The 12360-nt window shown below is 42.1% G+C and overlaps 1 protein-coding gene across 1 annotated transcript in view; it reads right to left on the bottom strand.

Annotated features, from left to right (window-relative positions):
* Nucleotides 1-11949, bottom strand: part of CDH17 (cadherin 17) — a 42355-nt gene extending 30406 nt beyond the window's left edge. Inside the window, exons 1-3 of the mRNA XM_067535785.1 lie at nucleotides 11899-11949; nucleotides 2470-2571; nucleotides 1329-1466 (exon numbers count right to left, since the gene is read on the bottom strand). Coding sequence (XP_067391886.1) covers nucleotides 1329-1466; nucleotides 2470-2571; nucleotides 11899-11949 — 291 coding nt within the window. The remainder of the gene's footprint in view (nucleotides 1-1328; nucleotides 1467-2469; nucleotides 2572-11898) is intronic.
* Nucleotides 11950-12360: the final 411 nt, after the last annotated feature.

Below are 12360 nucleotides of genomic sequence, written 5' to 3' on the forward strand. Positions count from 1 at the left end.
CTCATCCCAGTCTCCTTGCCCAACCAGTCACAGCCTCCCCAGCCAACTTTCCCAGAGTCCCCTTCAGCTCCCAGTCCCAGCCTCCTCTCCCACCCAGCTCCCAGTCCCTGTCTCTTAGCCCAACCAGTCCCAGTCACCCCCTGACTCCCTGTCCCAGTTTCTCTTCCCACCTCCAGTCCCAGTCTTACCAGACTCCTTGGCCCAATCTACTCCATTCACTCCGCCCCCACAATCCAGCTCTTGTCTCCTTTGTATTTGAATTAGACAGATTCCTTCTCCATGCTGCCTGGATTCCAGCAGGGGGGCTCAATGAGACGACCAGAAAGACAGGCTCCCTGCTTTGAATTCTGGTGCTGGCCCCACCCTGCCCTATTGCAGTAATTACAGGGAAAGTCTGGTTTCACCCCTGTATTGCTGTCTCGAGCATGTTCAGTCACTCTGTGAGGATGATACACTGGGTGGCCAGCACTAGGAGGTGTGAGAGGCTTGAACATGGGTAGAATCTTCATCAATTTTAGCTGCTAAAATTGCAGATTGGAGATTGCTCCCCTGAGCATGTGCAAACTGCAACTTTTCAAAAGCTTCTAACTTGTCCAAATTTGGACAGATTTTCCCTAGGATGGCCTAGGGCAAATCCTTAACACAAAGGCATTCCTTCTGCTAAATTTCAAGTCCCTGCTCCAAAGCATAGACTCATTAGTGCTGTTCAAAGAAAAGGATGCCAGAAAATTTTAACATGGGCAAAACCATTTCTTTTCCTAGCCTCATTCTTGGAAAGAGCTGAACCACACTGACTAAAATTTAAAAAAAAAAAAATCAGTCTGGGGCAGATACCCAGCATGCAAAATTTCAACCCAAATGGTTACAATTTGGCAAAGTTATAAGCTAGTGAAAACAAGGTCTTATAATGGAATGTGTCAGGCAGCCATAGTAATAGGTGGCTGTACCAGCCCTGATATAGTACAGTCAGACGTGGATCATTTATAAAAGGTTTGCCCAGGTACAAAGCATTCAAAACACATTTTCAGTGTTCCAACCCCTCTCCTCAGACGACAGTAACCCTCCACTGTAAAAATGGAAACAAGCACGCAAATAAATGAATATAACATAGCCAGCTGTCCCAATGTTTCTAGGTAAGGAGGAATGTCCTGGAGTCAAACTCACTATTGACAGTGAATTAGTTGGCATCAAACAGAGGTTAGGAGGAACAATCTTAAATTTCAACAGAAGTGTTAATTTCAAATTTTGGCAAAAAAAAAAAAGAAAAGAAAAATTAATAACACCTCGCTCTCCTTTTTTCAACCTGCTTTCTTTCTGGTTTATTTCACCTGTAGCCTGTGGATTTCTTTGTTTTCCCTGTCTAGAGACCCGTTGAGATACAGATATCCTCTCTCTGACGCAATCTCAATGATGCCATCTTTTTCACCAGACAGTCTCAAACTGACAGCAGGCGGCTCAATCGTAAACTAGAGAGGAAAAGAGAAAAGTTAGGGGGGAAATGTTCCTTTTCAGGAATATTTCAGAGAGTTTAACTAATTTAATTCACAATTTTTTAAATGCATTGTCCACATTGGTCAAGAACTGCTAGAGCTGGGCAAATGATATTCAAACACATTGGTGGTTTTCATGTCTTAAATTAGTTGATGATTCATTGATCACATTACTTTCCCAACTCTAGGATGCAGTAAGGGAAAGCAAAAAAAAAGAGAAGCTGGTCTGAGTACAGGAATGGAAAAAAATAACACACTCATCCTCCATCTATTTGAGTCTTGGCTCTGCCATTCATCTTCTACTAGAAACAAAGCTTGTAACACTTGGAGTGACTATCACTGTGATAATGGGAATCTCTAAAGAAAAGGAAATCAGATAGAATGCAGCTCATAGATTTATAGATTCAGAGAAGCCAAGGCCAGAAAGGATCATTGTGATAATCTAATCTGACCTGTTGTATAACATAGACCTTAGAATTGGCCCCAAAAATTTCCTTTTGAAGAGCATATCTTTTAAAAAAAATCTAATCTTGAATTAAAAATTGATAGTGATGGAGAATCCACCACAACTCATGGTAAATTGTTCCAATGGTTAAGATTACCCTGACTGTTAAAAATGTAGGTGTTATTTCCAGTCTGAATTTGTCTCACTTCAACTTTCAGCCAATGGATCTTGTTACACCTTTGTCTGACAGACTGAACACGCGATGCACTTAATTTCTTAAAATCATTCTCTAGGAATGCTACTTATAGCAATATCCATTTTAGATTTATCCTCTTGAGGCTTGTTTGATAGAGGCTGATGTTTTGCATTTGATCAGAAAGCACTGAATTATCAGAAAATGGAAGTCAACATTTATATCATAACACATCTCAGGGCTGCTGCTCCTATTGAATTCAACAGCAAAATTTCATTGAGATCAATGATCATAGGATGGGTATTTTGAACAAAGAGCTAACACCCAGAGTTAATGATTACCTGGTATATTACATGAACTCTGGTTGTACCTTCTTGAACAGAGAAAGTCATGTCTTGCAGAGGTCCACTTAGGTTCAAGTCCTTCACGCCATGGCACGCAGTCTGTGGGGGAGGGAAATGGAGGAAGATGATCAATATCTTTTCTATGCTAGCTGCAATTCAACAGCAGCTTTAGCATCACTGCAGTATGAGAGAAGCTTTTTATTTTTAATTTTGCCCTAAAATAATGTTAAGTTAACAGTGCTGATAATGGCTAGCTTGGTTTTTAATGCAGATCCATTTTTTAAAGTTAATATCATTTTAAAAATTGTATTTCAAAACAAATATTTAAATGCTTCCTTTTGCCGAAATAAATACATTACTTAATGAAATGTTGCATGCTCAGCTTGCAAAAGGAACCAGTTTGTGTGCACAAAAGGACTCAGGGCTAGATTGAGAACATATATCTAGCCACAGCCACAACTAGGCATTTTAGCACCCGGGGCGAGTGAGCCTATTTGTGCCCGAAGCAGTGATGTGGGGAAGGTGGGGGCATGCAGGGTCATGTGCTTTTCTGCCGATTTCTGCCTTCTATTTATCACGGAGGTTTTCAAACTGTGGGGTGTGCCCACTTATGGGGGAACGCCCCATAGTTTGAAAACAGTCGCTTCTTGCCAGAAGCTGCCGGATCAGAAACTGGTGGGAGCTGCCCAGCTCGCTCGGGCCCTTGGCTCTCCTAGCTGTGGGAGCTTGCGTGCTGACTGGCTGCCCAGCAGCCCTCCCTGCCCTGGTCCCCAAGGCAGGCCATCTCTCCACAGCCAAGAGTTCACCAGGCAGGATGAGAGGCACAGCTCCGAACTTCACCCCAACGTGCTCTCGCCTGTCCCCCAAAGGAGCCTGGCGCCAGCCAGCAATGCCCCCTGGAGCTGGCCCCTGCCCATGGAGCCCAGCTGCCGTGAGTTGCTCCCTGAGGTGCTCACGCACTGCTGCAGAGCAGCAGCAAAGCCAGGAGTGCCAGGCAGTGGGCAGCTCCACAGGGCATTGCTGGCTGGCACCAGACTCCTTCAGGGCAAAGCAAGAACACATCAGGATGCAGCTTGAAGTGGTGCTGCCCACCCTGCCTGGGGAGCACCTGGTCGTGCAGAGGTGGCCCAGCTCAGGGACCAAGGTCACCAGCCAGCACCCCGGCTCTCAAAGCAGGGAGAGCTAAGGCCCAAGCAGGCTGGGCAGCTCCCAACAGCTTCCAATCTGCTGGCTCCTGGCAAGAAGTGACTGATTTCAAGCTGTGCGGCGCTCCCCCATCGGTGGGCACACCCCACAGTTTGAAAAGCTCTGTGCTAAATGGAAGGCGGAAATCTGGGGGGAACACATGACCACGCATGTCCTGCACACGCTGTCCCATTTTTCCACCCACCTGACTTTGTGCCTACCTCACTCTGGTTATGGCCCTGTGTCTAGCCCCATATAAGGGAAAGCAGGCAGCTACGCTGCCCCAGGAGCAGCTTACTTTCCTCCTGGCCAGCATGCTGGAGGCTCGGCTCACTCCCGGCCCACTTGCCTATAGTATTTGGGGGTGGGGGGCTGAGGAGCTGGCTCTTCCATTCCCTGCTCAGAGTGCCCCAACAGGGGGATGGGTGTTGATACTGGATACTTTGTGATGAGTGTGGATACCAGTGAGTCACAGTATGCCCGATTTGCAGATCAATAAGGTTTAATGTGCAAAGTTTTCTATAAATATATTAGTTAGATAAAAAGCCTAAAATTGCCTACAATATATCATACGCACTAAGCCTGGAGAGCTAAGCAGTTACTCAGAAGGCTGTATACAGGAACGGCTTTCTTCAGGGGCTCCTCCAGGGAGTCAGTGGATCTTCTGGTCCAACTGGCAGCACCTCCCGAGGAGTCAGGTGTTGATGGAGCACACCTCTTTGTCTAAGTGGTGACTTCTTATACCCTTCCATAAACAACCTTCACCTAATTATCTCTCTACTCATTATTATATATGCTAATTACTTACATTGGGTTTTCACCCTTAACTACATTCCATTCTCACCATAATAATTGGGGTTGTCAAAACAATATCTGGTGGTAAGAGGAGCAGTGTAAAAGTATGCTCCTTGGCAATAAAACAGTGTACCCCAGTCGTTCAAGGATAACTTGTTGTTCCCATCACTGTTATCTGTGTGCAGCTGCAAGCATACAGTATCTGTATTTTGTCTTATTATGTGCCGTGCTATGCAGAAATTGAGACATCTATAAGGTTACTCAATAGTCCTATTCATCTCTGCCAACTGGAAGATGTCGTGCTACAGGGGTCAGAATAGCCAAGCAAGCAACTAAAACTATGCTAGGCCTGTAGGACAGTGATCAAGCAACTCAAATTGTACTGCGCCTCCAACAATGGGCATCAGGGCTTATGGCCCTTACTCCTCTGTTTGGCCACATAAGGGGAAGTGACAATCTTGCCCAATATAAGCTAGTGGTTTGAGCTGAGAGCAGAGAGTGGTGGGGCATAAGAAGTCTCTAAAGGGTGATTCTTATCTGCAAACAGTGAGGAAAAGTGATTTTCCAAAATGATAAATAAAATCCTTCACAGTGATTGCTTGTGGATTCTGTCCCCTGATTTCCGAGATTCATATTCTTTTTTTCTTCTTGTTTAAAACTGACTTGCTTCATGTCACTGACTGACAAATCTAAACGACAGACTATACAGCAATAGTCTTCCCTACTCACTCAGGCACTTCACTACTGAGATTACAAGGTAAACACATAGCTGTAGTTATCGTCTTTTTACTGGGACTGATGTTCAATGTAAACGCTAGTGTTCCAGCAGAACATCTGTGGTTATTATGACCAAAGCAGCCTATGCGCGGGCATGATTTTCAAAGTCTGCTTCCTGATCTAATCCCTCAGGGCTGTTCTTGCTGTGTTATAAAAAACATGAACCAAACCAGTTTCAAGAAGCAGCTTTTAACATAGATACGTTAATGTTTCAATAAGCTCCAAAATTTACGGAACATTTTTTAAAAGTGCTTTTAATGGATTAATAATGTGCAACATTAAGAATGTCCATAGTGCAAATCATTTCCTTCCCATTAATTTTCTTTTTGTTTTGCCAGGGAAAATACAGAACAACAACTGATCACCATAATGATACCTGCTTAAAGTAGGCACATGGAATGTGATGTCAATTCAATTTCCTAAATAAAAACATAACACCATAGTAGTTGTTTATTACACACAAAAACTATGTTAAAAGAACACTATTAAGTTTGAAGTCAAGCACTCAAAAGTTTGGAACGGTCAGAATAAAGGTTGCCTGGCAACCTTGATTCAACCCCTTTGTTCATATGCATTAGGATAGTCTCTAATTTCATGATTACCTACTGTTATTTACACAGAACCCATCTCCTTCAGTGCATAGGCTGGATCTGCTTTGGGGGTGAATCAAATTCGTGTAGGGAAGGAGGCTGTTGTCTGTAGGAACCCCCTCAACTCATTTGTGGTAGAAGTTGGAAGGTGTATAGTGAATAAGGCAGAGGATTGCAGGAAGAGAAAGGAGGGTCTAATAATTGAGACAGTTGAATGTCACCCTTGAAAACTGAATTCTCTCCCTGCGTCTGCCACAGAATTCCTATGTGATGCTAAACAAATCACTTAAACCAAACTTTTCCCAGGTGGTCACTAATTGCATGTTCATCATTTTCTGGGTGCCCAAACTGGGATCCTGCGGCCTGAATTTCAGAGGTGCTGAGCACTCACAGCTGCAACTGAAGTCAGTGGGAGCTCTGTTTTGATCATATTAAGTACTACATAATGCTAAGTACACTGAAAAAATAGGTACTAAATATCTCAAATTGGACACCCAAAATTAGTGGAGACTTTTCACCCTAATCTCCTCATGCCTTAGCTCTTCATCTGTAAAATGTGGATAATACCAACCCCACCCCTTACAAAGGTGTTGTGAAGATAAATGAACTAATGCTTGTAGAGCATCAGTGCCATAGAAAAGCCTATGAGAAAATTAATAATTCTGTCTTCAGAGCAGCGTTTGATCATTGAGAATAAATCAAAATATTCATTGAGTGGGCCCCATCCAACCAGTGCACTGAATGAGGCAGGGGTCCTGTGCAGAAAATAGTATATGATCATGTAATTAAAGACTTCATCATAATGCATTAGTCTAATTAATTATTCTGGAATAAAATCACTGTTATTCCAGAACACAGTGTCCACATGAAGAATTATAGCAGTATAGCTAGAGTGGTATAATTATACTGCTGTGTTCTGCTGCACAGTTTCCTCGTGGAGATAAGCCCTGTGAGTGAATCTTGTCTGTTGGATACCTTTCACCATGAAAGCGATTCAATCCTTTGTGGAGAAATTTACAACAGAAATCCAGACTCACAAGGCTAGAGCCTCAAAGGGATTTAGGCACCTAACTGCTATGTTAGGTACCTACATCCAAAATTTAGATCCTCAAAATCATTGCTCAGCTGCTGTCTCACCCAGTAGGCAACTAAAGAATCTAAGCACCTAAATTTCTGCCAGTAATGTCCCCTACAAATCTGGAATCTATCAGTAAACATGCACACAGCTGCCTAAGTAAACCCTAACACCCATCACCAATCTCACACCTTATCCCCAGTGGGATCCTCAGACTAAGTGTTCCCTGCCTATCTTGCCTGTAGGGCTCAGTTCCATAGATATTCTGAGAAGTAGGCTCTCAGTTTCATATCCCCCCTCTGCCTGATTTGGATCAGAGATTTGCTCCCATATCTTCCAGGAAAGCACCCCAACCACTAGGCTATGGGATTTTCTGAGGTGGTGCTGTTCCTTTCAATCTCTTCCCTTGAAACTCTTCTACTTTGTATAAATAAGTATATAGTCATTGGAACAGGAACTTGGTCTCCTACATCCGTACCTTAACCCTGTAGGCTACAGCATTAGTTTCACTCTCTCAGGCCCACTGAATATTTAATTATTTATACAAAGTAGAACAATGTTGAGCTTAAGTTCCCTTTGTGGATCTAGCCCCTGGATACGATGCAGCAAAGTGCAGCTGCATTAAAGACAAGTGTATTCAAAGTACATGCTTCCATACATACTTTCAAGGAAACGACTTTATACAGGTTGTAACAGAGGACTTGCAAGGTTCAATACAATTTACCATGAAGTACCAGCTATCCCTTTTTCTGGAGTGGCCATAGTCAAGAAGAGCGACGTGAAGCTGGTGTTCGGTTTGCCATCAAAACACAGCTATTTAGCAAGCTTACAAATTTCCCAAAGGGTGTGAATGATAGACTGATGCTAATGAAACTTCCATTGTTCAGGAAAAGATGTGCAACTATTGTCAGTGTCTATGCACCCGCAATGACCAACCCAGATGTGATCAAGGACAAATTTTATGAAGACCTGGGGTCTCTTATCATAGAAGTGCTGAAGGTAGACAAGCTTTTCATCCTTGGTGACTTCAATGCTAGAGTTGGTGCAGATTACCAGGCATGGCCAAGTATTATCGGAAAAAATGGTCTTGGGAAATGCAACAACAATGCACTCATCCTGCTGAAAAAGGAGAATGTGAAACAAGCTTTTGTTGAAGAACTACACAGCCAGCTTGCAACAATTGATGTGAATTCTAATAACACAGAGGAAAATTGGACATCCTTTAGACACTCTGTGTACTCAGCTGCATCCAATACCCTCGATTCCACCACATGTAAACATCAAGATTGGTTTGATGAAAATGATAGACATAGGGAGACTATTGAATGAGAAACATCGGCTCTATAAGGCCTGTTTAGAAGACAGCACTTCAACACCTAAGAAGGCAGCCTTCAACAACATGAAGAGGACTGTCCAACGCAAACTTAGAAAGATGCAACACTCTTGGTTGAGCAATAAGGCAGAAGAGATTCAGTCTACACAGACAGGAATGATATGAAAAACTTCTATGATGCTCTGAGGGCCACGATCCAATCTGTGGGCCAGGGTCATCAGGAACATCTCCAATACTGAGTGCTCAAGGCACCACTCTGCTCACTGACAAAGAAAAGATATTGCAAAGGGGGCAAAACAGTTTAACAACATCTATTAGTGAGGAGGCCATTGATTGACTGCCTTAGATCAATATCTCTTGCTGATCCCCCAGTGCTGACTTAAACTACGAAAGCGATTAACCTGATGTCAAATGGCAAAGCACCTGGAGAAGATGTTATACCAGCAAAAGTCTACAAGGCTGAAGGCTGGCACACAGCTCTGAAACTGACTGGAAAAATTCAATCAATGTGGACTCAAGGAACTATACCCCAGGAGTATAAGGATGGATCTATCATCCACTTGTACAAGCAGAAAGGCAACAGACAATTCTGTAACAATTAAAATTCAGTTCCCCAGAGAAATTCATCACAAAGATTCAACAATTCCATGATGGCATGTTTGCTCACGTTGTGGACGACAGTGAGTCATCTGAACCAGTGATTCTCAACCTTTCTAGACTACTGTACCCATTTTTGGAGTCTGATTTGTCTTGCGTATCCCAAGTTTTACTTCACTTTAAAAACTACTTGCTTACAAAATCAGACATAAAAATACAGAAGTGTCACAGAACACTATTACTGCAAAATCACTTGCTTTCTCATTTTGTCTATATGAAATTTTAGTTTGTACTTACTTTGCTAGTGCTTTTTATATAGTCCGTTGTAAAAACTAGGCAAATATCCAGGCGAGTTGATATACCCCCTAGAAGACATGTGCGGTCCCAGGGGTAAGCGTACCCCAGTTGAGAACCACTGATCTGAACCGTTCCCAGCCACCAATGGCATCAAGCAGGGCTGTGTGTTGGCCCCAGCCCACTTCAGTATGATGTTTTCTTCCATGTTTACAGATGCCTTTTGTGACTGTGACACCGGGATTGGCATCAGAAATTGGACTGATGGCAAGCTCTTGAAGTTGAGGAGACTATAGGCGAAGACAAAGGTACAGGAAGTGACTGTGATCTTCTGTTTGCTGACGACTGTTCCCTGAATGCCAAATCTGAGTCTGACATGCAGCGGAGTAAGGACTATTTCTCATCAGCTTGTCATAACTTTGGTCTCACAATCAACATCAACAAGACAGAAGTGATGTAGTAGCCTGCACTAGGAAAGCCTTATGGACACCTGCTATCACAGTGAATGGCCAAACAAGTTCACCTGCCTCGGCAGTACGCTGTCACGTGCAGTCACATCGATGATGAAACCAACGCCAGAATTGCCAAAGCAAGTGCGGCCTTTGCCAGACTATGTGCAAATGTGTGGGAGTGCAGAGGCATTACTCAACAAACAGAATGGAAGGTCTACAAAGCTATTGTGTTGCCTACTCTGAGGCACACATGCGAAACCTGGAAGGCGGACAGGCGCCATGCTGTGAAGCTGAATTGCTTTCACATGGGCTGTCTGAGGAAACTGATGAGGATAAGATGGCAAAACAAGGTTACAGATATGAGGTTCTCATATGAGCAGATATTCCAAGCATCCATACTCTGTGAATGAAATCACAGATGAGATGGGTAGGTCATGTCACCAGAATGTCAGATGAGCGACTGCCAAAGAAGATCTTTTAAGGCAAGCTAAAGGAGGGAAAGTGCTCTCAGGGAGGCCAGAAGAAATGTTTCAAGGACTCCCTCGAGTTATCCTTGGGGCATTTCAACATTGACCCAGAGTTTTGGGAAAATCTTGTTCATGATCATCCTACCTGGTGAAGTCTCATCCACACTGGAGCTGCAGTCGATGAGCAGAGGAGAACTGCTGAGGTAGAGCAGAAGTGCCAGCAGCGTAAATCTCGCAATAGCAACACATCTGCTGTTAATCAAGCAACCCACAGCAGCATCTCTTTTTCAGTGTGCCACAAACAGTTCAAAGCTCAAATTGACCTGATCAGCCACTCATGTGTTCACAGAACACAAACCAACCAGTGATGTCCTGGTCATCTTCGAATTTGAAGAAAGAACAACAACTATGAAATACTATTGTGCTGTATCCCAGGTCAGGTTCAGATGATGTTGGATCCTATTGTGACAGAATAATGACCATGGATCTGCCATCTTTACTTGCATAGTGTTTGTACTCTATTGTGCAAGTAGGCTCCGAGAGTTCAGAAGGACTACTGGTGAAGTAAAATACCTCTTAGCAAGAGCAAAGAAGGCAGAATACAGCCTTATAGATTGTAAACTGTTTGGGGTTTTTTTACCATTGGTTTTGGCGGGATTTTACTTTGTCATTTTTATAGGATGACACACCCATTCTGAAGAAGCAAATGCTAACACTGTGCAGTCAGTGTAACTGCAGGGTTCAAAGTTTAGCTCTTGTTTCAAGCAACAGCTATCACTTCCTGTCAATTAAAACAGCTTTATGTGAGCCATAAACATTTCCTAATGCATTAATACATTGTGAATCACTATTCATGAACCAACAAGGGAGAGCTGTTTATCTCTTTGGACCAGTTTCTGTTTGGCAGTTGCTACAATCCTGTACAAACTAACTGCAACCATTGCAGTACAATTTCAAGAGTTCTATAGGTGCATCCACTGGCAATAAAAATTTGAAGTACAATAAGGAATATAGGCTCAGTCTTGCAATCCTTTGTTCACACAAGTAACCTACTGAAGGTAATAGGATTTATGAGAGTAATGATTATTCTTGTCTCCATATTTGGGGGTCATTGTTTTATTATAGGTTTGGATCTGACTTTTTTTATACTTTATGTTAATTACAAATGCAGGTTAAAGCCCCAATCCTTCAGCCTTTACAAATATCAGTAATGTCATTGATTTCAATAGGCCTGCCCCATAAATGGCAATTACTCATATGCATAAAGATTGAAGGTTTAGGCCTTAGACAATCCACTGCAAATTGATATAAATGGAGATATGAAATTAAGTAAAATAAATAATAGATATGATCTAAATGATATAGCACTGTATGTCCTAGGAAAACACATTTAATATAGAAGCGCAAGTGGAAGTTATAATACAGAGCACAGCATAAAGCTAGTATAAAAAGGCTTCACAGTTTGATGATATAGCAGTGTCATTTTCAAAGTTTTATTAATGTGAGGATCAGCTCCAGCAAAGAGAAATGTGACACTATGTCAGTATCTCTCCCTTAGCAGATTCAGTTACTATAGACGTATAAGAAGCAGACTGATCTTTTTTTTCCTTTTTTTTTTAAAGCTTGTCACCAAACTTTTTTTTTTAAATGTCTGACATTAATTCTAAACTTTTGAATAAGGACATGAATGTCCAGAATTTATGTCCACAGTCAGTATTATAAAAGTCCTATTTGGAATATGCTGCCTATCCTACTTTTATACTGAAATGCCATTTGCGGATCATAGTTTAAGGGCCTGGATACATCTGCTGATATTCATAGATTTTTTACCAACTAAACAAAAGGAAAAGCAATCACTTACCAAGTGAAATACCAGGAGATAGAGTAGATGAAGTCCACTGAGTTTAAACATCTTGATGATTTCTTTTATTTTGTCTCCTGTGAATGATTAGATGATAGTTTACAATGCATTCAAGCTATCTTAATCTGTCAGAATTATCATTTAATATATTTATGAATAAAGGTTTATGCCAAACTTTTTAAACCTGGGTGCTAAAAGTTAAGTGCCTAAATTGATATTTAGGCACCAAAATTAAAGTGTTCCAAATTTAAAAAGGACTGAGCACGCCTAGCTCTCAATGACAGACACGGCTGTTCAGTACTCTTACAATTAAGAGCCCAGCATAAGAAAGCCAGCTTTGAAAACTGTGGACTCAGTTCTGTGCATCATTTCATGTCGTAAATCTAATGGACTGATGAAAATGAAATTCTCTTCTCAGGTTAGTACATGTTAACTTAAAGGACGAGGCTGATTCTGTAGATC

This window comes from Emydura macquarii, unplaced genomic scaffold, assembly GCF_026122565.2.
Source record: "Emydura macquarii macquarii isolate MOO-44397 ecotype Brisbane River unplaced genomic scaffold, CSIRO-AGI_Emac_v2 contig_383, whole genome shotgun sequence".
Lineage (NCBI taxonomy): Eukaryota > Metazoa > Chordata > Testudines > Chelidae > Emydura > Emydura macquarii.